At 39.1% G+C, this 27,395-nt stretch overlaps 2 protein-coding genes across 4 annotated transcripts; one reads left to right on the top strand and one right to left on the bottom strand.

Annotated features, from left to right (window-relative positions):
* Positions 1-13: 13 nt before the first annotated feature.
* On the top strand, positions 14-6,438 carry USP50 (ubiquitin specific peptidase 50). The gene is made up of 7 exons (XM_086757650.1): positions 14-162; positions 592-790; positions 1,416-1,610; positions 2,109-2,251; positions 3,379-3,511; positions 4,273-4,476; positions 6,336-6,438. Exons 1-6 carry the CDS (start codon positions 14-16, stop codon positions 4,447-4,449), a joined length of 996 nt encoding a protein of 331 aa, XP_086613776.1. The 3' UTR covers positions 4,450-4,476; positions 6,336-6,438.
* Positions 5,263-27,395, bottom strand: USP8 (ubiquitin specific peptidase 8). Of its 3 annotated transcripts, none has more exons than XM_086757642.1 (20): positions 27,264-27,395; positions 21,731-21,901; positions 20,741-20,885; positions 20,148-20,233; positions 17,820-17,964; positions 17,132-17,189; positions 16,260-16,404; positions 15,832-15,994; positions 14,463-14,607; positions 14,033-14,253; positions 12,425-13,018; positions 11,052-11,141; positions 10,354-10,434; positions 9,691-9,953; positions 8,891-9,103; positions 8,161-8,371; positions 7,601-7,837; positions 6,956-7,098; positions 6,447-6,579; positions 5,263-6,217 (listed from the first exon to the last, which is right to left on the bottom strand). In XM_086757642.1, the coding sequence occupies exons 2-20, from the start codon at positions 21,832-21,834 to the stop codon at positions 6,032-6,034; spliced, it is 3,363 nt and encodes a 1,120-aa protein (XP_086613768.1). In that variant the 5' UTR covers positions 21,835-21,901; positions 27,264-27,395; the 3' UTR covers positions 5,263-6,031. The 3 variants fall into 3 exon arrangements, with proteins under 3 accessions (XP_086613768.1, XP_086613769.1, XP_086613770.1); XM_086757643.1 differs by having other exon boundaries at positions 16,260-16,401; XM_086757644.1 differs by lacking the exon at positions 11,052-11,141.

The following is a 27,395-nucleotide window of genomic DNA, read 5'->3' as shown; positions in this document are numbered from 1 at the left end:
CGGCAAGGAACTGATGGGGGAGAAGAGCCGGTGCCCAGGGCTCACCGGCCTGACGAACCTGGGCAACACGTGCTACATGAACGCCGTTTTGCAGTGCCTCTGCAGCGTGCCACGACTCGTTGAGTACTTCCTCTCAGAAGAGTACAAAGCAGCCCCACACAAGTAAGTTGATTTATTTGTGATACTTATATTTTTCTCCTTGGCACTGCCGTTTTCCTTCCAAAAGAAGTGTTGCCATGAGAACATCCGAGGCAGCTGCCTACCAGCAGTTATGGTCACACTGGCCACAAGCTGGTTTCCCTCCCCTTCCTCTGAGACCCTGAGTCATTTCCTTGCTGGGCGACTTAAGCGTTATTTTTTTTTTTTTTTTTTTTTTTTTTTGGTCATTTTGATGGTAATACCAGTTACTGTCATTGCTGTCTCGATGGTGATCTTTCTAGTACCTGCAGGGTCCCTCAAACCAAATGACAGGCTATCAGAGCCGAACTGTACCTGCGTGTATTTTCTAAGTTTATGTATTTTGCTCCCATTTGAAGATACAGCCACTGTCTTTTCGTACTTTACCTGAAACTTATGTTTATTTTTTCCAAGGAAGAATGGCAAGTCTGTGGCTGCCTTTGGCTGTTTGGTGTCCAGGATGTGGCTTGGAGACTTCAACTGTGTTTCCCCGGAGGATTTTCTTACAGCCCTTGGGACGCAGTATCCAACTTTTAGCAAAAATATTCAGCAGGATGCACATGAGTTTCTGATGTGTGTGCTGAATGAGCTCCATGAGGCTCTCAAGGTAAGAGCCCAGCTGTGGTGTTTTGGGGACTGTAGCTGTTTCCCTCTTTGCATTTCGTTATTTAGCATTCTGTGTAATAACTGCTTGTCCTCCTCTCCTGAATTATGTGATGTGGCTGCTAAAAACTGTCATTTTCTTTGTTTCATACCCGCACACACACAATAACTCATTTGCTTCTTGTCAAATGCTACATCCACTTGCAGCCCCCATGGAAGTGATAATGTTCTTTGTAGCTGCATTATCCTCACCTCCCGCTCTCCTTGCTCCTTCCATGCTTTACATTCTTCCCCTTTTTTTATCTGCCTGAATTCTTTGCATCTGCCATGCCCCATGTCTGCCTTTCTCTTCTTCAGATCCATTGATGGTGAGCTTGTCTAGCAATTAAACCACTCCCAGCTAATGTCCAGAATGTTGAATTGTATTTTTGTTTAATTTCTTTCAGAAAAGGAATTTAGCTTACTCTGCACATATGAAACACCAAGTAAAGTAACAGCATTTCAGAGCCAGGTTCTGTGATGAGACTAGCTGCTGGTGTTCACAGGCACTGGGCAGCAACCATTAAAACCCAGTGAAGGCACTTCTGAAATTGTTACCTACATTTTGTAATTTTTTTTCTCCCCCGTCTGTATAGTCAGGCAAAAGATGCATAACTGACGCAAAAGCAGGCAGAGGAAGCGTCAGTGAAACATCTATTATCACAGAGTTGTTTGAGGGACAGCTCAGTTACGATATCACGTGTCTGCAATGCAAGGCCACCACCAACAGAGCCGAGAGCTTCACCGTTCTTTCCCTGCCCATCCCTTCCAAGAGCATGTGCTCTCTGCAGGTATGACGTCAACACATCCCTGCTGCTTTCTGCTTCCCGTGGGAATAGGCAGCTTAGACTAGTATATGTTATTAAAAAGATGTGGGTTTTTAGGAACTTTGGCTTCCTGGGCACTAAAGGAGAGTCTCTGAACTGGTCCAAAGAGAAGTGGGGTTTCTGTACTGGTCTCTGGACCACAGAGGCTGCTAAGGTTATGGGAGCAACACTCCTGAGGTGCCATGGGAGGAGGGACATTAACATTGTTCAGTGCCAACTGTGAGGGCTTCTTTCACTCATCACAGTATTTCCTCATTTTCTGGGCAAAAAGGAAGCCAATATATGTTGGTTGCTTTCTGTTCCAAGTGTATTTGTAGCCTTGCTACATCACACTTGCTTTAGGGAGAGAGCTCCAAAACATGGCAAACCCTTCTCTTACCTTAAGATCTTCAGAGGTGGAGATCTGTTTGATCAAATGATATATATATATATATATATTTTTTTTTTTTTTTCCTTTGACAGAACTGTCTCAAATGCTTCTTTCAACAAGACACACTGACTCAGAACAACCAAATCCACTGTTCCTGGTGTGGAACTAAACAAGATGCTGCAGTTAAGAGCACCATAACCAAGGCACCGCAGATCACTATTTTTCACCTGAAGAGGTACAGTCTGTATGGGGTAGGACCTGGCCGTTTCCTGGGATTTGTGAGACATGAAGGACAGCCACTTGCATTTGCATAAAAGGAAAAAAAAAAAAAAAACAAACCACTGCAAATAAGTGTTTTTAGTACTTTTGATACCTGGAAGCTAAATGGGCAGGTACAGAAATGTATCTGTCAAATGTGCAAGTTGCATTCCTGAAACCTCCGACGAGGTGTTCTCTCTTACTCTGTACTGCAGCCCACCAAATTTCACTCACTACATTTGGGATCTCTTCTCCAAAGGGAAGAAAAACTCCACCGAAGAGTGATTGACTACAGATTAGTACAGCAGTTCATATGGTCAGACACCCCTGCGCACACGAGTTCCTGGGGCAAGTGGGAGAGCTTGTGACTTGGGTTCTAAGCGCAGGACTGAAACAGGGCCTTTTCCTTCTCATTACTGCAGCTGAGACACTGTATTTTTGTTTATCACTTAACTAATGAGGTCTAAGCCACTGGGTCTACCCCAGCAGTGCATCAGTGCAAGAGCCCCTGACTCGCAGACTTTACTAGCCACACATGGCCAGATGCCCAGTTTATTCTTAAGAATTTATTCTTAACAACTTCCCACCTCTAGAGAAAATTATTCTGGGATGATTTGACTTCTCAGAACTACATTATGCAAAGTTGTTGTTCAATTTCCCGTTCAGCATCTGCTTTCCTCGACATGCTCAAATGAACCTGTGGTCCCCAGCAGCCCTTGGCCACGTTAGAAAAGTTTAGCAGCACAGCACTGTGCTAAAGGTTAGAGAGGAAAGAAGGATGGAGCCTGGCACGAAAGAGAGCTGACAATAGTGCAGCTCAAAACATTCAGGACACAGTCACAGCAATGCAGAGATTCGACTTCTGCCATTTCCAATAGACAGAAGGATGAGGAAGCGGGATCTTTACTCTTCTTGCTGGGCACCTCTTGTGGGTTTAGGGCATTTTCTGTCAGTGTACAGTAGTACTCAGTACAGATCTTTCTTTGGAAATGCTGGGTAGTCATTAATCGTTTTTCCCTTCCCCCAGGAACGTCAGTTAAGCAACAACAACACCACAAGAAAGAAGTTGAGTGTTATTTAAAATAGTTCAAAATTTTGTTTCAGGTTTGAATGGCAAGGCAAGTGCAGAAGGAAGCTCTCAAAAAACATCTACTATCCGCTCAGCAACCTGGATCTCTCTCCTTACAGTTCCCCACTTTCCTGCAAGGACGCAGAGTACAGCCTCTGCGCTGTAGTGGTGAGCTTTGCCTTTCCTGCGTTTATCTGCAATGCCCTGCCTCGCGTAGGCGATGCAGCCTGTGTTAATTTGGACTTGGTCAGAGCAGGAGTCATCTCTGTGCCAGGCCCTTGAAAACTGCAGTTAGAGCATGTGAGAAAGCGTGGTTCCTCTGTGCTTCACTAGCAATGTACCAGCAACAAGGTTTTTATATACAAGCTTTTATATGTGTGTGTATATATATATATATACAAAAAAAGTGTATGAAAAACATATATATATGTCTTTCATACACTTTTTTTTTTTTTTACCTGCCATGGACATAATCCATTAACAGTATATAATCAAAGAAGACAGAAGCTATCACCTCTCTCTCTCCTCCTTTCCCCCACACCCCAATTTTAAAAAGCATGCACTCCTGCCACACGATGCCTGGTTGGAGCCTCCTCTACCCTTTTGGCATAAACTCACAAGCGGATCCTGCGTGGAGCCTGTCTATAAATAAGGAGTAAACTGTCTCTTCTTGTATTACTCACTGCAAGTGACCCCTATCAGAGCTAACAGTTGGGTTGCAAATTTAATATTGAAAAATAGAGAAGCATAATCATTATTTATTTGCTCTGTTTTAAAGCATTTATTTGAACTAATGTTCCTCTCTGTAGGCCAAAGGGGCCTGGAATCTTCTCACTCACCTTTTCCAAGTGCAAACAAAAAGTGATTGCCAGTTCTTAGCTTTGCCTGTAATAACAGACTGTTTTACCAGACTGTGGTGTTTGTTACAGAGCCACTCTGGTCTTCTGGACGATGGCCACTACACGGCATTCTGCAAGCACTCAGTGACCCAAGACTGGTACAAGTTTGATGATGCAGACATCACCAAGATCCCAAATTCCTCAGTCCAGACTGACACAGCTTACCTCCTGTTCTACATCTGTCAAAGCCTTCTCTACACCCATTAAAAATCGGCTAGCCATGGAAAACGAACAGTGAGTAGGCCAGCAACTACAATTCATTGGCAGCATTAGCCCAGTCCTATTTCATCAATAAACTAAAGCATTTGCATTACTTGACCATCTGTCGTGGTCTTTCAGGAAGTCATTTCTAGAGAGAAGAGTTACAGCTCCTGAGCCTGTTAAGGGACGTGCATCCGCTCCATTTGTACAAGGCCTAACGGTTGTTTTCTGTGGGAAACCTCATACATCCCCCTCAAAAAAACATAAATACTGAGCATATAGATGCACTTACCTGAAAATTCTTGTTCCTCTGTTGGTTAAGTATATGATGTTGTTTTAAGCTGGGACAGTGAGGTGAAAGCACACGACCAGAGCACTGAGGGTGCATGTTTCAGAAGAGAGCAGGGGATGAAGTGACCATTAACATAAGAGACAGAAAAAGGCATTATTCTAGTACCGTCATTTTTGTCCCTCTAGCACTGTAAATTCATTTGCAGCACGTAAGCTTCTGGTAAACAATGCATCCTGGTCTTGATTCCATCAGCAAGACACACATATGTAGACAGATAAATGCTCAGAACGTAGGACTTAAAAGATTCTTGAATGCCAACGTAATCAGAGTGGGAAAACTAACTCAAAGCAGAGCAAGGAAATGCACAAGATGCAACTAAAATAGTTTCTGAACTATGTCTGTTCTACACGAAGTGGTAGTTTTTTTAATCTGAAGAACCTTTAAACTGTGGAAATACGATTCAGACTGTCATCATGTAGAATCCTGACCATTACACTAGTTGAGAATGAAAACACCAAACCCAAACATACATTTAACAGGATATATTTTAAAATCATTTCTTCATTAAGGTTTTTAATGCATGTGTACATGAAAATTTATATTAAAAAATTAAAAAGGAAAATCTTGTTTGTTTAGAATAACTCTGAAGTGCACAAATATTGACAAAAGCTAACAGAAAAAAAATACAGCTCTGCTTTTTTAAGTAGTGTTGCAATTACTTAGAGCTGGCAAATAAACGCAATCCTCTGAGTTTTAGAGATTCTCACAAAAAGGACAACATTTTATTATATACATAGTTCTGATGTGCAAGTATGCAATCAATATGTACACTTACATTCCTAACTGTTTACATCATTCTAGAGTATTCACAGTAGAATCAAGCTTAAGGTTAGAAATGTGAAAAGGCCATAACAGTGAAAGGAAAAAAAAAAAAAATATATCAAGATATGCCTTGGGATTTTAAGACATTTTAAACTACTTGTTAACAGATTTCAAATGACTAAGCTAGAATTTAATTTTGGAGCGACTAAAAATAGTTGTTGTTTAAATAAATGGTAATGCAAGTATGTTTTTTAAATGGTTTCACAGATGGCAGTATTACCACAAGCATTATTAATCAGTCTTCTGATTTTTAAGCACTAGTACTGACCAGAAAGAGCCTGCTTGCAGAAAAGCTGCTGCAACCATCCCCGTATCTGTAAGTGACTGTTTGTCACAGTTTTACATATTTCTATGCGTTCCCATACCTACTTTGCTCTTATAAAAAGAAAACCAGTTTTCTTAACCCACACTACTTTATGTGGCCATATCCATTGCTCGCTGTTCATAAGAAGTGTAAAAGAGAATATATGCGGCCGAGGATTTCACAGATGATGCTGAGATCTCAGATACTTCATGGTCATCAAACTTAAACCAGCGTTGTTTTGAGGCATTTTTGCAGTAGGCTGTATAGTGCCCTCCATCCAGCCCGCCATAATGATTCTGTAAACATAACAAGAGAAGACAAGAATTAATGGCCTCAAAACCTGCCATTTCTTCCCTGCTTAGGGAAATAAACTGGAATGAGAGATTTTTACTAAATACCAATTATTCTTTTTAGAATACAACTTCATCTGCAACCCGGAAGGCAGCCTGGAAACCTAGGCGAATCACACAGGCTCACCCAAGTCTTGGTATCAGTGAACTCTGAAGTGTTGACACGGTTACTTACTGATACTGAAAACAGATTGTATCTCTTCAAGTTATTCTTTGGACCAATAACATACTGAGAAAGGTCAAGAGTTTCCAATGGGAAATCCACAGCTGTTTGAAGCTTTTGCTTCCATCTTCCATCATAGGAAAATCTAGAGAATTAAAAAGCACCATTAAAAGTTACAAGTTGTTCACAAGCTCTTTGAGAATGGTAAGCATCTTTGTTTTCCCTGTTTTTAATCAGGACATGATCTCAACTAAAGCATTTGGCCCCCAATTCTGTTAATGCTTGCACACGTGGTTCTTAGCACAAATCACAAGACATTACTTGTAAAAGTGCTTCCTGAACTACAGTCTAATAAAACAGGCATCACATGAAAATAAAATTATCACCACATTACAACTGGAAATACATCTGGAACTTTCTCTAATTAAAAATGGTTAGCGATTGCACTGGAACAATCGATCTCCCATGAAAGCCTGGTCACTTCATCCTGATTAATTTTCACCAATTGCTGTTTCTCTTACCGTTTCAAGTGAACAAGAAGAACAGGTGGTAGTTTCCAAATTTCTATTTTTTTCAAAGAATCCCTTCGAGTTTTGCAGTAGCTACAGTAAAATCTATTGTTATCAGTGAGCTTTTCCTCTTTGGAGAATAATCTAAGGCATTCCTAAAAGAAAATACAAACACAGATTGTGAAGGGCAGGTGTTTATGAAAATATAGCAAAAATGTTTGTTTCCTATTTCACTGTTAACTTGCATCCACTATCTTCATGCTATGTTTCACACAGATGTGGAAAATTGAGTTAAATCCCTGTGTGGAAGTAAATTTTAGCGCATATATTAATTAGCTGCAAGTCCTTCAAAATACAGCTAAAATATTTAAAAACACGAAATATTTATATTATGACCTACAAAAATAAATACTAAACATGTCTTTTCTGCTACTGCAGGCTCAGTATTTCTATCCTGCTTGTATTTTTAAAATTTTTAATGTTAGAAGAATTAAAAAATAATGAAGACTCGGATCTGTTCACATTTCAGGTCAGTATAAATTAAGCTGGAATAGTGACCAACCCCTTCAACGAGAGGCTGAGCAGAAGCAACATCACAACGAAGTCACAGAGAAATGTTTTTACTTTAAGAACTGTTTCTCTCTAGTGCCAGCATACCTGCAGCGTACATTTACTAGTGGATGCAAGTGGTAAGGACAAATACATGAAAGCCTCAAAGGTCCGGGACTTCTTGTGACATGTAAGACACTGCACTGTAGATTTGAACTGGCCTTGAAAGAGTGCCACAATAATGGATTCGTTGAGCTGTTTGTGTTTGTGCCAGGCTAGGTCTGCTGCTTTGAAGTCATCAAGATGATCATTGTTTTCTTCCTTGTATCTTTTCCTGTTGTCAGCCTGCGTAACAGAAGTTTAACTATCATAGCCATATAGTAACATACATAAAAATAGAAAGCCTCATCTAAGGGAAGCATACTATTGAATATTTGCAAGAATATTTAAAGATGTCAGTGTAGCCATCCATTTCTCATCTTCCATTACTCCCTTCAGTACCTTATACTGTTTCAAAATAAATTCCTACTTTAATTCTGAATACTAGCATTTCCTCCTAGACAAGGTTCCAGTAACATAATCTTCTCAGAAAATAAGAGGGTCTTTTAAAAATTTATTTCTCTTGATCATTTGACACATGTATAATTTGTTACAAGTGTTTTGCTTACTTTATTTAGGTCTTCATGCAAGCCATCCATTAGAAAGAGAAGCAATTCTTGAGAGTCCTGTTGGCTATATCCTGCAAATTGGTCATTAATCTTCCCAATTGTAATTTTAAAATCTTTTGGACTGATGTATTTATACTGTCCTGTCCATAAAGCTTTCATTATTACACCAAACTCTTCAGCCACTTCACCTTTATGCCCCAGGAAATTTGACCTATACAATTAGACAGACCAAAAAAATATAACAGTGAGCCATTCAAGTAACTTTTTAAAAAAATATATTATTGTTATTAAATCAAGATATTATCCCAATTTCAAACTAATTTATTTAGACCAGGAAAAACTGGCTGTTAGACTAAATTAAAATTTTTGTCTACTTTGCCACTGTAATTTGGTTCCACATTCAAGACTGGGCTGATGGAAGGTACAGCTGTTTCCAGCTTGTTTTGTAAACTGCTCTTTAAATATTCTGTTTGGTTTCAGGAGACTCTAGTACCCTTATATTTATGAATGTGGTAAGCACGACTTCATTAAGACCGTCTCATAAAACCTATTTTGTCACATACTCAAATTTTGAAAACGTCAAGACACTTAGAAGTTAGCATTTGTCTCCTAAAAAAACCAAACACTCCCCCTCCATAACCCCACTAAGTGATTTATTTGAATTAACAATTGTAAAGGCAGATTTTTCCTTCAATAATAAATTGAGAGGATGAGAATAAGAGATTGTTACCTGTTAATATCATCTTGATACAAGTTTCTGTTAAAATACTCAGCCAGGTGAGGTGCATTGCACAGACACTGTAATATGGAATTCATATAGCAAGTGTTCCCCAGATTACGAAGTCCTGTAAGAGCTGGTCCCGATCCCCCAAACACAGGGTTAAGATTCCGAATCTGTGATGCAGAGAGTCTTGAAATTTCTGCTTTAGTGTAACAGATTGGTCTGTAATGAAGACATTATTTTTTAGGAGTCTGACGTGACAAGGTTGTGCACATAAGCCAACAGAACCACACTCCCTCACAGAGTACGAAATACCGCGGCACAAGAGGTCACCAAATGCCATCATAGAAGGTATTCAAGTCTGGTGGATGCAATAGTGAGAAAGCCATATACACTACCCTACAATGAGGCTGAGTTATAGGCTCCACGAGTTGTTGCTGTTTTTTTTTTAATTCACAGATGACAAATTAGCTGTTGATTTAACCCAGTTTAAAAACTGAAAAATCCACTTTTCACAAGCTGTCAGAAGACTGGCATTTAATGTTACACAAATGCCAACACTTAGAAAGAAACTATTGTCTAATTACACTGTGACCTCTGAAATTCATGTTAATAGATAACAATTACATTAATTCTTAAAAGATAACTGCCCTATACATTGAACTTTTAGCAATGAAATTTAAGTCTATCACTCCTGCATCCTTTCAAATCTACTCAGAAAATACGAATGAATTTCAGTTAGCTAAACACAAAGAAAATCCTATTTGCTGTCATATTGCATGAGTTTTGGTATAACTTATCAAACATACTTATTGTCACGATTGACTGTAGGAGTTACAGGAATTCTTTTCTTCTCTTCCTCCTGAATGGCTTGGGTTATATCTGGGGAAGAGTATGAGCGCTTCAGTTTGGAGTGTTCTCTTTCTCGTTCAACAGTCACCTGTGGCTTGGGTTTATGAGTTGGAGGGGTTGATGGAGGAGTGGATGAAGGAGCCATTTCTGGTGGATACATATGAACAGTATTTGTTGGCGAGTGATAGTAACGAAAGGTTCCAGTGATTGGATCCAGAAACTTGGGGAAAAAAAAACAAATTGTTTCAAAAACCAAGTAAAAATCCATCATTAACGTACTTACCTATTTTTAAACTACTGTAAGAATAGTGCATGAGTTTTTTCAAACATTGAGACATTAACAGTCGTGACTGGCCTCAATACTCAATGGATTAAATTTACTGGAAGGCACCATTTTCACCAAAATGCATATTAAACAGCAACTGTTTAGTGCTAGGAGCAGCAGATGAGCTCTCCTAGTTTTATTACAAGTAATGTTAACATTCAGAAAATAACTGTGGGGAAGTTGAAGGGGGGGTACATGGGGAATCAAATTATCTAACTTAGAAATAAGACACAATCGAAATGCATTACAAAACTGCAGAAGGCAACTGGATGATAACGTCAGAACAGAAAGTTACCTTTGCCCAGCCTGCAGGCAGTCCTGGTATTATCCTTCCCATTTCTTCACTTCGCGCTCTCATTAATGGCTCCCGCTGAGACTAATAAGTAAATGGAAATGTGAGGTACGTACAGTTACTTACGCAGAGCAGCAAGCTGCCTGTGACTTTCCCTATACAGTTACATGATTTAATGCAAAACAGTTCAAAAAGAAATCCTTGATTATAGCTGGAAATACAATTTATTGTAACAGTAATATAGTACTACTATTTTTTATCACTCAATTTAAACAAAACCCATTTGTTGACATGCTCCAGAAAACTGAAGGACAATTTAGTCTCACAAAAGTCTGAATACTTAATTTCTTCCCTAAAGAAACTAATTTATTAGGAATGTGTGCTTCTGTTAAACACATGTGGATGACCTTTTCTCCCTTTCGCAGCGGTATGCAAAGGAGTACACGTGAGATGATGAACAAGTGTGGAATGCTTGTTAATGCCATCAGAAACATATGAAGATTTCTCCTGAAAGCTTCAAATATCTTTTCAGATGAATATGACAAATGAAAAAAGGCAAACAAACAGCCGTAAATATGGCATAGTATTTTCTTAAGATGATGACTTCAAAAATTGACATGAGATGAAATTTAACATAATATAATAATCATAAAGCATCTGCACTTGATTAGTTTTGGCTACATACAACATATTGTATTTACTTTAAGTCTTTCAGTATCTTGTTCAGAATCCTCTCTAAGGGGTCCTGGCTTTTGAGCTCCACTGTCTGGTTGTCCTTTAACCCCAGTTTGCTGTAAAAGATTTTGAGAGAAGGCTTTCAATTTTCATCTGGAATGTCAGTAAAGAATGCTGATCAAGCAAAATAGGGAAAAAGCAGAGTAGTATCTTCTTTTTTTGGTTGTTAAATGCACATGCCAGAAAGTGTGTAGATACCTGCTCTAACCATCCTGTTTATTCTTCCTAGTCAACACTACAGCCAATTTGCAGGAACAGCCTTTGAGCTGAATACATAAGACAGTCTGTTACGTGGTTTCAAGAGCTCAGAAATAAACTGCAGAAGTTCCACCTACACTACTTTCCCCCGCTAAAAACTGTGGGTTTTATACAATTTGTTTTTAAATTAAAGTCTTTTTGCCATTTTACTTCTCACTGTGACAAAGCCACTCCACAAAAAAAAGGCAAACTCTGAAGACAACATTATGAATTTATCATGGGCAGTCATTCTGGGATTATGTGAAGTTGCTCTGTCAGTCAAACAAAAGCTCAACAGTGACTGTGCTAAGGTTGCCCAGGAAGATTTATTCTGGCTTCTTTTTGCATCTGCATTATGTGAGCATCAAAGTCTGGTCAAATAACAACTGCAGTTGCAAAGGGAGAGAAAATATCCTAATGAATGTTCTCAATAAATGGTTTTAAAGACATCTGTTCCATTATTAACTCAGTTCACTGGCTCCTGTTTCACAGTCAGATGATTTTTAAACTCAGAAATTTTGCAATTTTTTTCAAGAATTTCAGGAAAAAAGGAACTGTGACCATCCCCCAAAAGAGTTGAAACTGGACTGTTCTCGGCAAAAATACTAGATTAGGGTACTGCTTTGCTTCCTATGCCAGTGCACAAAATGCTGTTGTATCAGCATTTACACAGCTGGGGGCACTAAGGAGTTTGTTATGAAAATATAATTCTGTCCCTAGCATGTGTTACAACAGTATAATATGCAGTACTGGGCTGGTGTGAGAGATAAAATGCCACCATGCCTCTATTTTTGAAACAGAGGATTGCAGCCTATGAACCATCTCTTCTAGCTCCACGTCAGTGGGAAGTTTTGTTATCCTCCAGGGATTCCATGCTGCCTACCATGCTGCAAGAATTGAGGCTGTCTGGGGGGTGGAGGGGGGGTGGGAGGGGAAGTAACTATTTGTGTCTGTTTTAACTTTCTCCTCTATATTTATGTAAAAATGGCCTAAATAAAAATCCAATGATGTATTTAAAATTTCTAGATTGATATTCGAGTATGCACTCAGAAATCATTATAATTACTCCACATTTGGTGATGATTTTCTCTTTTTCACTAACCTTGCCTGAAACAGTCACAAAAGTCTGAGATGTGTCACCCAGTACACGTCTTTGCATTTCTGGTGTTCGAGTTCCCTTTTCTCTTTCTTCCATAGATACTTTGTCAATCTCAATCCTTTTTGCACCCATGCTTTCTAGTTCATTTTTGGTTTGCTTTTTTGCTTCTATTGCTTCTTTGCGTGCTCTTTCTTGTTCCCTTTCCTCCTGTTCTCTTTTTGTTTGCTCATCTCTCTCCTTCTGTTCTCTGTCCTCTTTGGATTGCTGTAGCTTTTCTTTGTGTTCCTTTTCTTTCTGTTCTTTTGCTTTTGATTCTTGTTCTTCTTTTTCTCGCTTGAGTCTCTCTTTCTGTTCTTCTTGCTGCCTCTCACGAAGTTCTTTTTCCCGTCTGTTTTTCTCTAACAGAGCAGCAGTTTCTGCATGCACACGACTTTTTTCTTCTTCTGTCAGAACGCTCTTTGCATCACATAACGGCTTTGTGGACCGGTCTGGAACTAGTCGTCCATTCTCAACAGGCTGGCTGTCACTGACTGTACCTTCAGATTTGGGTCTGTTATCATCAGGGATTTTTAGTGAAGGCTTTTTAGTGCGATCAACCTGTAACACAAAGTGCAGAACAACAATTCACTACAGCTGTTATTGCTCTGCTAGCTAAGCTTCTTCTAAGTGAGATTTATGAGAGAATAAAGATGATATAAGTTTGACTTCATTAAATCTGGTCATTCAAATTGCTTGTTAGTAAAATTAGGTATGCACTTAACTTCTGATGTGAGATGAGAACCAACAAGCCCTACAGAACCACAAGGACAACATTAAGCACTGATTACTACAACTGTATTTTCAAGCTTTCAAGGGTGAACACTTTAGGGCAATCAGGCAGCCTAATTTGGGCTTGGCTCTCTCAATCATGTGACAGAGCATGTGATTAAGGCAGATCTGCTTGACAGGAAGAGGTATTTAAGAATGGGTTATGCTCAGCCCTGGGAGAGCAAGTTGGTTTTGATGCTGAACTAGTTCTGAAGAAATAAAAGCTAGTCTAGGTCAGGGAAGAACAGAAATAAGGGTTTAGGGTCCCTGGGCTGAAATCTGTATTAAAGGCAGTATCTAGAAGGGTGAAAGTGAAGAGTTTGATTTTAGCCTTGTCTCCCAAGGAAATCATTTTAGTGCAAGGACTCTACAGAAGAATCTTTAGAAAGTTTTATCACTGTGAAAGGAAGACTGGGCCAAGAGTGACAAACCACATAGATGTTTTTTATTTGAAGGAAAATACAGTTGCAGGAAAGCAGACCTCTGGAATAGCCAAGGTAAGCCCTCCCTGTATTTCATCATATGTTTTAAGTAGAAAAGATGGCTTACGGAATTTCTGAACTAATGATCAGTCGCTGTCCTTCGATTTCTGAGATGCTCATATCAAATATTAATGAAAAACTGCAATTCTGTTAAGTATATTCAGTTTCATAAAGTTCTGTAGATTAGTTACCACAGTGTCACAGACCACCAATACTCTCTGTATCAATGTACTTGTGTACGAGGCAAACAAATACTGAGTGTGTTTCTTTGTGGATTTAGGCTTCTGCTAAATATTAACTGAAAAAAAGAAACACAGCTTACCTCAGGGATACTTCTTGTAATTGATACTGGATTAACTACAAATGAATTGTCAGATTTTGAAACAGCAGCATCTTGTACATTTGGTCTGTTAAGTGATTTTAGTCTCTCTTCCAAATTATCTCCTGTTTCTTCATTTTCAATCACTTCTGTTGTAGATGGCTTTATAGCAACAACAGGTGGAACAGGAGCTGGCTCTTCCAGAGACGGATATGTAAAATCCACTTTGGGGTGAGGGAGGGCAGGGAAAAGAGAGAAGCATTAAAGAGCTCTTAAAACAGAAACACAAAAGCAAAATACACCCCCCTCTATGTTCCACCCCAAAAACTTAGATTTAGGCAGAACAATGCTACCCAAACATATTTGTGTTAGTTAGAGACATCCACTAATATTAAACACCTGAGGTGACAGGGGGATCATCCTTTATACTTACAAGAAACAGTCACTGCTTCACTCCTGCTATGCTGGGGTGGAGTTACTTTAGCATTTGTTGTGTACTGGGGAAAACAAAGGAGCCAGTTTTCATAACCTCCTTCTAGAATTAAAGGTTCATTTCGTAGTATTGTTTTGCTTTCCCACTATAAGAAAAAAGAAGTTTGAAATTACTTAAAAACAGAAAAGAAGCTTTTACATCTTAAGTATTGTTGAAATTTCTGTGTCTAGTCATTACGTTAAGAAATAAGTTACTTCTAAGATTCTAAAATAAGAATTAAACAGGCTGCAAATCCCCTTTGGGGAACAGGGATCTTCTTTGTGTTTGGAGAATGCCTAACATGGTTAGGTTCCTGGCTCTACCTACAATAGGGTCTGAATATTTCCAGTACAGAAAGAACCACTTACTACTATACTTCAGGTAACGATCCTCCGTGCAGAAAATTATTTTTATTATAATATTTGCTTTAGTTTCTTATCAGGTAAGTTTGCTGAGTGATTAAGGGCACTAGCTTTAGAAAGCATAATATTAACTTTCTGAAAAACCCTTGAGAGGTCAGGCTGCAGACTGGTCTCCTCCTGAGGTCCTCAGTAGTGGAACATGAACAAGGCACTGAGGTTTAGAGAATATTCTGTAAAGCAATAAACAGGAAGAACTTCCTGAGTGATCTCTGAACCCCAGTCTCAAACGCTTAGGTAAAAGACAGGCAGTCTTTCACAAAAGCCACTTATATAAAGAGTAGGGACAACACAGCCATAGCCAGAGTTCTGACTTGAAAATACAGACTCAGTATTAAGCAGATGCTCAACGAGGTCCATGCACTGAAGCTCGAATTTAAATTAATCTTTCCCTAAAAGTTATTTTCAATAATGCACAAAAGTTAATCATGCTCAAAATATTTCTGGGATCTCCTTCACCAAAACTCCTCTGTTCTAGAAAATGCCTGGCTGGTAGGACTGAAGCTAGCCTTCTTTGGCCTGCCTCTGCAGGTGGCCAGCGAGTTCCAATGAATATGGAATTACAGTTGCTAATACAGGAAAGAGGGTGACAATGTTTCTGGCAAACAGTACTAAGTACTCTCCCAAATAACTCTGTCAGCCAAGAACTCTAAGTTTGAGCTAGCTGTTGAGCAAGGAAGTTGAATCATTCTGTTTACCTATTTAATAAATTATACTGTCCTCTATAGAGTACAGGCATGCGAATGTGAAACTTCGGGCTACGTTTCTGCTATCAAAATAAGCAGTCCTTGAAAACTGAACCAAGATGTTTCCCTGATGTGTCATTAAGTCTTCCATATGCTTTGTAATTATAGGTACTTTGAGACTTTATTTATTGAGGTGACTTAATATAAAACGTGAAATTTGCCCACCTTAAAAAGCGCATCTTTCAGGCTCTGAAGAGTTGTTCCCAGCTTTAAGTCTTTGGCAGAACTGAACCAGTCTAGCAGTATAACATAGTCAAAGTGTCCTCTCCTCTTCCATGGATCTCTAGAATCCTCTGGGAGTCTAGCTTCAATCCAACTAGCAGTAACTCTGAAATGTATTAACATGCATTTAAAGACAAATGTACAAGTAACATTTTGTCTAACAATATATAATCCATATATGTTTATGTGCTTGGATAAAATAAACATGCTTTGGCTTGAACTCAGTACATGCAAGAACAGAGCTGCCCAGATACATCTCACGCACTGGTATGTATCGGGGACTCTACCTGTACAAACATATAATTTTTTTTCAGTCAATTTATAAACTTACAAAATTAAATATTTCACTACAATTTAATGTTATTTCATACCCAGGACTGATAGCTTCCTCTGGGACACTGATAGATCTTGGAATACAGGACTCCTGATAATCTTTCAGTCTTCGAGCATCCATTATAATCAGTTCAATATTTTTGTCTGACATCATTGCAAACAGTTTCTCAGCTGTGACTGCTCCTTGAAATACAGAAGATATTAGATGCAAAAAGGTACATTATAAATGGAGATAGCTGTAATCACATCTGACTGGTGCAATTAAGACTGCAAGCAGATGAAATAGAGAAGCCCCACCAAGTCACAGAGGTGAGACACTACAGAATAAACATATTTGCCCTTTTGCTCCCACTACTGCAGTTATTAGCACCTGATCTGCTGAATTAGACAATACTGAACACTGCCGTGACAAACTAGTTTTAACTTTCTGTGGTCCCATTTAAACCAAGCTATATAGGCAAGCATTTGTAAACTATGTGCTGCAGATGTTCCTCTTCAGTTAAGAGCTGTAGAGGATATTTTAACATATTTATTACAGGAACAAAAGCCAGAAGGCTGGGTGGGAGAGTAAAGGAAGTAACTGAGAAAGCCAACACATTTCAGCCTTGCCTAGACTTTTTCTCTTATCAGTTGAGAAGACATTTTTCTTTATACTTTGACCACTCTAGGACTAGTTCAGCTTTAGTTATTAAACTGTTGAAAAACTATGTGCTGCTTTTTAAGTTCAGGAAAAGTGATGAAGGCTGCAATAGAGAGCTTAATTACTAAGATGCTGTTACTGAAATGCAGGATACCAGAATTGAATCAAAATACTCTGACTGTGAAATAACTCCTCAAGAGAACTGCAACTTCTTAAGCATTAGGTGCATAGGTATATTGAGACCTTTTTCACATCTGTGTGATCACTTACCACTCAAACTGTCAGACTGATCCTTTCTTTCCAGTGAATGCTTCCTCTCACCATTAATCTGTGTTGTAAGGGGAAAAAAGAAAAGTTAGTTTAATATCTGATACTCGGAAACAAGGTGGCCAAAAGACACTGACTCTCACAGAGCTCCAAGGAAACTGGTCAGACTGTAAGCCACAAGAAGAAACCTAGAATTAAGGAAGCTTCTAACAATGCATTGTCAAATGTGCTAAAAAGAAACCAAGGCTGCTGCCCTAGCTAGACAAACTGGTTAAAAAGGCAATACAACCTAGGACAGCATCATCTGCTAGACAAAATTAATGAAGTGTTTGCAGATAGATTAGTTTCTATCAGCACTATTGCTAAAAAGTCGGCTCTTTCCTTAAGAGGAGACACACTACCCATAACATAAGCTTATTACCATCACCTTAGGTTTCTTACTCTAGCAAGTTCTCTTTTAAAATAGAATTTGACTTCACAAAAAAAACCTAGTCTGTCTTATATAATTCTTGGATGGTGGTAGGACGCAACATCTTCCAAAGAAGTGTCAAAGGGTTATGGGGAATGTAAGCTAATTAAAAAAAAAAATAACATGATTCTGAACTGGAAATAGCTAGCAGTAGAGATCAAATGCTAGATTAAAAGTAGACATTGAGACTTAATTAGAGAGTCTGTAAACATCTTCAGTTACCCTTTGGCTTTTTCCTTTGGAATCCACAGCACTTTCTGAGGAGTTTTTGGCTGAAATCTTTCCATCATCTTTTGGTTCTTGCTTTTTCTGCAGCTCTTGTCTGTCCCTCTCTTCAAGTTTTTTCCGAACTTCAGCTTCCTCATATCTATTGGGGGAGGAGGGGAAAAAAAGGCTACAGTGAAGTCAATCATAGAATCACAGAACGGTTAGGGTTGGAAGGGACCTTCAAAGGTCATCTAGTCCAACCCCCCCGCAAGGAGCAGGGACATCTCCAACCAGATCAGGTTGCTCAGAGCCTCATCCAGCCTGGCCTTGAACGTTTCCAGAGATGGGGGAATGCAAGAATCATGTTTACTTGAGAGTTTTGGTGGACCTAGGTCTTGTGTACAGCTGTCTTTTTCATAAAGCCTTAGACTTTAAAATTAACTGCCCAACCTTTTGCCATTGTAAGAACAATCAAATATTGTAAACCAGTGACCTCCAAACTACAGCTTTTAGATCACCAACTGCACGTTTGTATAGTCAGATCACTGTTAAATAGCATTCTATTATATTTAATATAACTCACAAGCTTAAGGGTTACTAGTGATCCATAAACCAAAGAAGAATGTTTTGAACTAACAGTTTTGATGACTGAACCAAGCGGTGAAACGTGAACACTAAACTGTATTAGTAATTCCTCATTTTAATCAGATGTTGCCTAATCAGGATTAAAATGATGATGACAATACAGCTGTATTTCATATCAAGAGTACTGTGTTAATAATCTAGATCATTAAATCAAATTCTGCCTCAAAGTCTACTCCACTAAATGGTCACTAACAGGAAGGAGGCTGCAAGTCTGTAATTTTATTTTTCAAACAGGCTTCTTGATTTGGCAAAGGCATCTTAAGAACAGAGCATTTTGTTCTAATTTGGAGTTAATGGCACTAAAGCATACTTCACATTTTAATTTAATTCAGTCAATATGGAATATTTACTCATCAATTTCCCATTTACCCACTGATACGCCTTTGAAGCTTGTCATTCATGTAGATATTCTTTCTCCTATACAAATGATGTTTCAGCAGCTCCACTTCTAGTTAACAATTAACATTTAAACTATTTTCTGGCCTACTGCCCAGAGAAGAAATTATACAAACAACTTCCCTGAAATCAGTTCTGTAGTTACACAGGAGTCATTTTTCATTTCTATTAAGTATATACACATTTTGCCAGAGTAGTCGAAAGTTATTGTGTCAACTTTCATAACTCTATTCCTTTCACAAAAAACTACAAGTTACTAAACAATAAATCTCAATAATTTTGGTTTTCTGTAACTCTATCAGTGTTTACTCTTACAGTGAATTTGTAGCTCTGTTGAATTGTAAAGCTATTAAGAATAAGGAAAACCTAAAGATTATTTCATGCGTAGTATCATGACGCATCTTTAGAAAGCCTCTTTTAATATATATGTAACTACATTCTTATTCCGTTGTTCACCTAAACTAACTTTCTGGATTGAGCACTTAGAAGGGCATAGAACATGCTTTCACAACATTACCTGAGGGAGAGTGTGTGGGAAGGGAAATGAGCCTAGCTGATGGGAGAGCATTAAAAGGGTGAGAAAGGGGACAGAAAGACTGTTGTGAAGGATGCGAGATGCAGATAAGGCTGGATGCAAGACATACATACTACACTAAATATCTCCTACAGACAGATTCTACCTTACAACTTCTTAGTAACACCATTTCGTGGCTTACGGCACAAAGACACGTCACTTGACAGTTGTAAATGAGCTATGCAAAAGCCCATTACATACTGGCAAAACTGTCTATTTCCATATACATGTCTGCATGTAGCAGCTGGCTAAAGGATCAAATCTGTGTTTTGTTAGTGAAAACTAAATCCACACCAGAAGGACTTTTTAACATACGGAAATACTAGGAAATTTCACTAGTATACTTGGTTTCAGATGACCTTATGATGAAAAGGGTAAGGAGGAAATGGCTCCTGATCATGTCTAGTGTATACATAGGTTATATCTTGTGGCTTCTTTTTATTAGTAATTAAACAAAAATAGGAGACAGGATCAACAAATCATAGTTACCAAGAATTAAGAGATAATGTATATATACAGTGGCAAGCTATTGGAGCATGTGATGACAAAAGTTATCTCTGATAACAGACTTTTGTGGATAAACAGCTTAAGATCCCAAGACTTCCAGATATCTCAGGTCTACTCAACTGCAATCCTTTACTACTAAATAGCATTAAAACTTGAAATTGCACATGTACAGGCTTCAGGTATAATGAACAATATCTTATCTATTAACTGTACTCACGTACCTGAGCTTAAGGCTGTCTGAGAGTCTTTCAGCTTCTTCAATGGCTTTTTTTAAATTTGTAGGTCCAAGAATTGAATGAAAATAATCCTAAAATTACAAGCACCACCCCACATATTAACAGTACAATTTAATAATGCCTACTTCCATGCATATCTAGAGACACTAATGTACGGAGAATTGGTATTATAATGATATTAATGCCAACAAAAGGAACTGTTTAAAATAAAAACTTAAATCAAATAAACTCATATTTGAGAGGGAAATTTTAAGTAAAAACTTTTCGATAGCACTAACAAATAAAGGCTAGGCAAGGCAACTGCACCAAATAAAGTTTGAATGGGAAAGACGACAGCAATACTCTTCCCTGACAACAATATTCACATATCCAACAATTTATATACCTTATGTGTATTAAAAGCAAACTGTAAAAGCAATCAACAATAGACTTGTCAAAAACAGGAAGGAAAAAATATCATCACAAGTCAGACAGTTTACTTAATAACAGTATAATCCTTTTAACGTTCATTAGTGTAATTCTCTGTACTTCTAATACTTCTACCAATGCAGAAGAGGTCAGTCAGAAAACTTCTATACCTGTTGCAGCTTAAAATCAGGTCTCTTTTTAATAAAGTTATAAACAGTCACATATTTCATATATAGGATGTAAGCTTTTTCTTCATCTCTGTCCAATCTGCTTTCTTCTGCTGCCTTGAAAATCTTAAGGGCACTCTGCACATAACTGAAATCAAAGAAAAAGAATAAAGCATGTGATTGTCGACTTGTAGCCAAACACCTTTTCACTACAAGATGCCACTGTAAATGTTCACAGCCTCTGCCCATATATAAGTGTTTGATTTTACCATCTTACTGCAAGGCTTTAATTAAATACCAATTGCAATCATGCTTCTCCAAATATCGTTTCTCTTAGTTTGTTTACTAGCCTTATTTAAAATCTTCCATAATTAAATAGCATACTGAGAAATGAAAAAGTACTTAGCAAGAAACTTCTCCCTTCTAAAAGTAACATTTTTTGAGGAAAACTAATTCATAGTAAGACAAAAGGAAATTGTTGTCTAAAAATCACAGAATGGTTTGGGTTGGAAGGGACCTTCAAAGGTCATCTAGTCCAACCTTCCTGCAAGGAGCAGGGACATCTCCAACCAGATCAGGTTGCTCAGAGCCTCATCCAACCTGGCCTTGAATGTTTCCAGGGACGGGGCATCCACCACCTCTCTGGGCAACCTGTGCCAGTGTTCTACAAAATACTTTCTATTCATGCATTAGCTAAACTTTTAATCATTTTTAAGAATCTGCACTCATGTAGCCTTTTCTCAAACTACACAAGTTTTCATGGGCATCATGCTCTGTCCAAGTCACATTTTGGCAGTATGTAAAGTCACCTTCTGTAGGCAAGAAGCATATCTGATGTGATAGTTGAGGAATCTATATGTAAGACTATCAAATATTTTGTATATCTAACAGAAATAACTGAAGAAATTTAGAGACACAACATAGTAGTTTTGGAACCTGCTCAGAAGAGTAGCACTGATAATTCTAATATTAATCGAAAATAAATTAAAATACCTCTTTGTACTTGTCTTTTCAGGTTTTATTTCTGTCTTCTTGTTGAGATCTTTCAATGAAGTGCAGAGATACAGCTCCTTAGGTACAGATGCCACAGCAGGCATGTTAATGGTATTATTTATGTCCCTTCTAGGATGGTACAGCTTCTTAGAAGTCTCTATCAATATTTTTCTGAGAGGAAAAAACAAAAGTAGGGAAAGCCCATTACATTCCAATGACTTTTAATACAGTTATAGTTACCTGTATGGGGTTATTACCTAATCTAGTTCACTTAATGTGACTAGCACTAGTATAAAACAATCTGGAACTTATGCAGTTAAAGATTAAGCTTTGATGAAAAATTCTAAATGTAACTTAATTGTAGGTAATGAATTGGAGCTCTAGTATCTGATCTGGTCTGCTCCAATGCGGGGAAAGGTTGTTATGATACTACAGCATCAGCACTTATCAATACTTAAACTGCAACTATTTAAATTATAATAATCCACAAGGGTCCTCTCTTATCAGTTCTAAGTATTACTGAGGCAAACAGCATGGATGAACAGTTAACAGTATAAATTAATCCTCCCGAAGTGAAAGAATTATTTGAAACCACTCTAGGTAATTTATCAAGAACGTTAGCAATATGTCACTAACAGAAGAATAAGAAAGTGATAAGAAATGCTGACTTAAGAATGTTTAAAATCATAATATCCAGCAAACTTGTTCAGCTATAACACCAGTAAGTATATTAAGAAAAATCAGCTGACTTCTCTGTACTCTGAAATTAGTAATGGGTAATTATTTTGTCACTACCTTAGCACGAACCTCTGCAAATACACATACACCCCCAGAAATGTAACTTCTAATGTCTTGGTAAGAGACGAGCTGGGAAAAGGAAGGTTGCAACTGTTAAAATTGACTGGAAACCTCTTGGACAGACTGTAGGTCAAACTCCCAGGTATCGTTGTCTTTCTGCATTCATTTAGAAGTCCTCTCCAAGTAGCCATGAAATAGTTAAGCGGAGTTTGGCCAGAAGGGACTATTACATCATCTCCTCTAACATTCTGCATAGAGCAGTCCATTAAGTCTCATAAAAATAGTCTAACTAAAAATCTTTGAATCTAATACACGGTAAACTATTTTAGCCCTTGGGGATGGCAGGGGAGGAACTGAGCTCCGTCTCACTTGGTGAGACACCAAGGTGCTAGCAATACCGAAGAAATTAAGGGGAACTAGCTAGAAGAAAGATGCTCAAATGATCCCAACAAATAACTTATTTCCTAGTAGTGAAAACACACATGGCCTTTGACAACATGAAGGTAGGGCATTTTCCTTCCTCCCTCAAGGCGATCAGCATGACAAGTGTGGCCAAAAAAACTATAAGCTAGTGACCTCAGAGTGAAGTTTCACCCAAACAAATCTATCTGTAGCTGACTGCCACCAAATGAGGTGGTCCTGATTCCCTCTCCTCTCTTTCATGCTAGTCTGGTATTTGTCCGACCTCTTATTGAGCCAATTCAGCTGAATTTCAGAGGCAGAAAGGCTACGCAGCTTGTGCAAGGAAAGCAGCTGGCGTGTGCAGCCAAGAATGAGGAGCTGAGATGGGAAAGTGATCTCTTCCCGTGGCATATAGCTGTTATTCTTTCAAGTATCACTGCATGTAGTATCACTAGGTTGATTGTTCTTGGTCTAGGAACTAGTTATCAACTAAAGATACTAGGTTAACTCAAACTTTTAATAAGTCAATGTCGGAAATAAATGCAAAAAGAAGGTAAGATGCATGTCAAATGATGATTCTTTGGTTTAAGGTCTGGCATGCCAAGGTCAGACTAAACAACATGCAGCTAGAACTTACTGCTTAAACACAGATACTGTACTTGCTAATTTTCCAATCACACAGCAATTTTCCAAAGTTGCTAAATTTGTCAAAAATCCTTTCTTAGGAGACCGATTTTCAGATAATTCTAGGAAGTAAATAATAAAGTCCTCAAGTACTAATTTTAATACATAAAATTAATTATATACTGCATACCCTGCTCATCTTAAAATATTGTCTTCCCTATATAAGGTGTCTTATGCTCAATTTTAATTTTGAGGGAGATATTTAGGTGCTGAAAACAAGGCAGAAAATTGAAGAACTGCATTCAGTAGAAACAGAACAGATGCACACCTTGCCCCAAAGTAAAGGACTTTTCCAATCTAAAAGCTTTTTTTGCCTAACACAAAGACAGACTTTTTACAACCTGATAGTTATACAGAAATGCTTCACTTTTTTTTTTAGCATTGCTTGTCTAATTCTACCTTCAAAGTATGTCTTTACCTGGCTTCCCCCCACCCTTGTAACCATAAATAGACTTTTTCTTTGAAGCTAAGTCCTTTCCAAATATATCTTTGATGTTTGCTCTGTTATGTAACCAGTATTTTCTTAAGAGTGGCAGCATTTGCTTGTGTTCTGACAGAATATTGTAACTAAATATGTTATCTGAAAAAGACACAAATACAACATTACTGTCTCTGTGTCCATATGAGGAAAAAAAACCCCCAAGATTTATGTGGAAGACAAACCATTCAGTGCAAGGCTAGTAAATTAAGGATTTAAAGAGGCTAGTAAATTCTCAAGTGTTGCTGACGCACCTTGATATGGGCAGTTCTTCTGAAACTTCATCTATACAAACATGGAACTAGTGGACAAAAGCCAAATCGCAGTTTTGGCCCAGAACAAAAATTGACTTTCCATGTTTTTCTGCTATGGTTTGCTATGGTTAGCAAGTTGTAACTGCAGGTCTTTAAACTGTCAGACAAGTTAAATACTGAACTTGCTTTTATTTCCTGATCTGAATAAATTTATGCATTTTTTTTTTTTTCAAAACATGAGCTACTAACCACTGTATCTGATTAATGAGGTATTAGTCTTTGACCTTCTACAGCACCATAAATCATACAATATTCTGCAATAAAATGAGTAAGGATGGATTTGGAAGAATATTTTCTTAAAAAAAAAAACTGCCAACATTCTCAACAGCCTATATAAGAGAATTACATAAACTAATGAGATTTCAGTTGCAGTTTCTAATTCATTCTTCTATATAGAGCTTTAACTAGCTATAACTAGCATTTTCAGTTTTAGGCAGAAAAAAAATTCCCTAACCATAACCTACAGGCTCACCATTAGTTGCCAGCTGACTGCCCAGAGTCTTGGTTCAGAAGAACCCTTAAAACTCCTTAAGCTTCTATTAAATTTTATGATATGCTTGTAACTTCACTTTCCCTTATATTCAAATGAATGAGGGGTTTTATCTTTCTCTGAGCAGGTTTTGGGAAGACACTGATTTCAGAATCCAAATCAGCTCCTTCAAACATAAATATAACCAGCTGATTTTGAACCTAAATTTCTGCAGATATTTGATTTCTAACTGACCTGGTCTCAATGGCTCCTTCTGCAAAGTAAGATGCACAAATAAAGACTTTCAGGAGTAGTTAACAGACAGTAGTGAAATGCATGGAGATAGACCAGGAAGTCAAACTGCAAGTTCTGTACAAGGTCTGTATTTGTTTCCACTAGAGGAGTTGCAATGAACTATACTTTCCTATCAGAATCATATCCATTTTATCAGGATAAACTCTTGCTGCTCCAGGCTGTATTGACTAGATTACACTCACTTTTGCCAAGCATTCAATTTTCCTCCACGCTTACAATAATCATACCAATGCAACGGCAACAGTGAGCCATCAAAGAACCCTTCCAACTACATATGTGGATCTTTCCTATATCTCTAAGGAAGAGAGAGATCTTCTTTTCCAGCAAGAAAAGAGAACTGGATCATAAAAGCATAAATACCAGAAGCCATAGTAGCTAAATCTACTATTAGTCAAACCCATGAGGAAGAGGAAACAACCTATTTCAGGTTTGTCAACTTTTTTTCTTAAAAATTAAGATCAAACTCAAAACCATGGATCTGCTCCGCCCCCAGCTGAAGTATTATCTCAGGCTCCTTTTTCCTACATAGAGTGTTGAAAACCAGGCCAATAACCCAAAAGCACAAAGGAGGTCATGCTTGGATGTTTCTGGGCATTTAAAATACTTAGAATGGATAGTTTTACACTGACAGGGAAACATACCTGTTGGAAACAGGTTTCTCAACATCTAATTATCATGCCTGTTTTACTAAGGATATGAGTAAGCTTTAAGTAGAATGACCACAGGAAGGACAATGCACAGAAGCAGTTATATTGCAAGAAGCATACACTGACACAGTCTGAAATAAATTGACATGCTAACTACTGTGCATCACCAATTCAGGTATGTATTACAGTATTATTCACCTACTTATTTTTGTCTCTAAGATTTGAGCAAATGAGAAATGGGTTTGTCCAACGATTATGTTCGTCAGTTCTCTTGGAATTAAGTTTTACTGTCTGTACTTGGTACAGTAGAGTTGGTTTTGTTAAGATTATCAGTATTAATCTAGAGATACAGTATTTTAACACGACAGAACTACACGATCAATCACCGTATTTACCTCTGTGAGCCCTCTAGCCTTCTTTCAGGCTCTGTTAATACTACAGGCCTTGGACCTGTAACTTAACGTGCATAGGCTGATTATAACCACTGTGGCTTCTTATAGCAAAGCCATTAAGCTCACACAGAACACTCAAACTTTGATTATTTTGCTGGGTACCAGCAGTCATCACAGCCGTACACGCTGTGGGTCTGTCTTTGGCCACATACCATGCTGAAACTACCTGCACCGCCATGCTGGGAAACCACTCGTTTTGCACAGTGAGAAAATCCTTTCTGACAGTTTGCTCACCCAACAGTTTAACTGGTGCTAATGGAGAGGGAAGATGCTACAAAATTAAGTTGCTTAAAAAAAAAAAAAAAAAAAAAAAGTTGGATTTTATACAGGAAGTCTTAAAGTTGTTCAATCTGAGTAAGAAGACATAGTTTCACTTCTTACTTAGAGACATTAAAATCAGTACGGTTGCTAAGAAGCTGGGGACGTGACAGAGAGGATAAAAACTCCCCCAGGTTTATGACCGGTGGTTAAAAGCCCTGCGGCACCGGGCCGCGGGCCGGGACCCCGGGGCTGTGCGGTCTCCGCGACAGCGCAGCGCGGCTCGCCGCCCGGCCCGCTCCGCCCGCAGCAGCGCACTCGGGGAAGCGCTGCTCCCGTGCCGCCGTCCTCCGGCCGCTCTCCGGGGCGGCTTCCCCCGACCCCGCTCGCGCGTCACCCTGGCCGGGGGGGACTGCGGCTGCCCAAGGTCACACGGCCGGCAGCGGGGCGGAGAGCTGCCCGCCGGGCCGGGCCAGGCCCGATTCGCCCCCGTGCACAGCCCAGGCCGGCTCCCGCCACCCTCCGCAGCCCCTTGAGGGCCGCTTCCCCCCGTGCACAGCGGGCCCGGGCCCAGGGCTCCCCTCCAAGGGCGCCCGCCCCCTCCCGCCGCGGCCGGAGGAGGGCGTGAGGCGAGCCGGTCTGCCCTGCAGGCCTCGCTCCCCCGGCGACCCGGCCGCCGCCTCCGGCCAGCGCGGCAGGCCCGGCTGCGTACTCACCGCCGCGGGGACTCGCTGCCTCAGCCCGCCGGCCCGAGGCAGGCCCATGTCCGAACGCGGCCGCTGAGAAGACACTACGCGGCCATGGCTGCTGAGGCGGAACTCGGCGGTGTTCCTCCCTCCCTCCCGGGC

The sequence above is a fragment of the Chlamydotis macqueenii genome, chromosome 12, assembly GCF_036417535.1.
Source record: "Chlamydotis macqueenii isolate bChlMac1 chromosome 12, bChlMac1.mat, whole genome shotgun sequence".
Lineage (NCBI taxonomy): Eukaryota > Metazoa > Chordata > Aves > Otidiformes > Otididae > Chlamydotis > Chlamydotis macqueenii.
The sequence above is the reverse complement of the archived record's forward strand: the minus strand, read 5'-3'. Positions and strand labels throughout refer to the sequence as shown.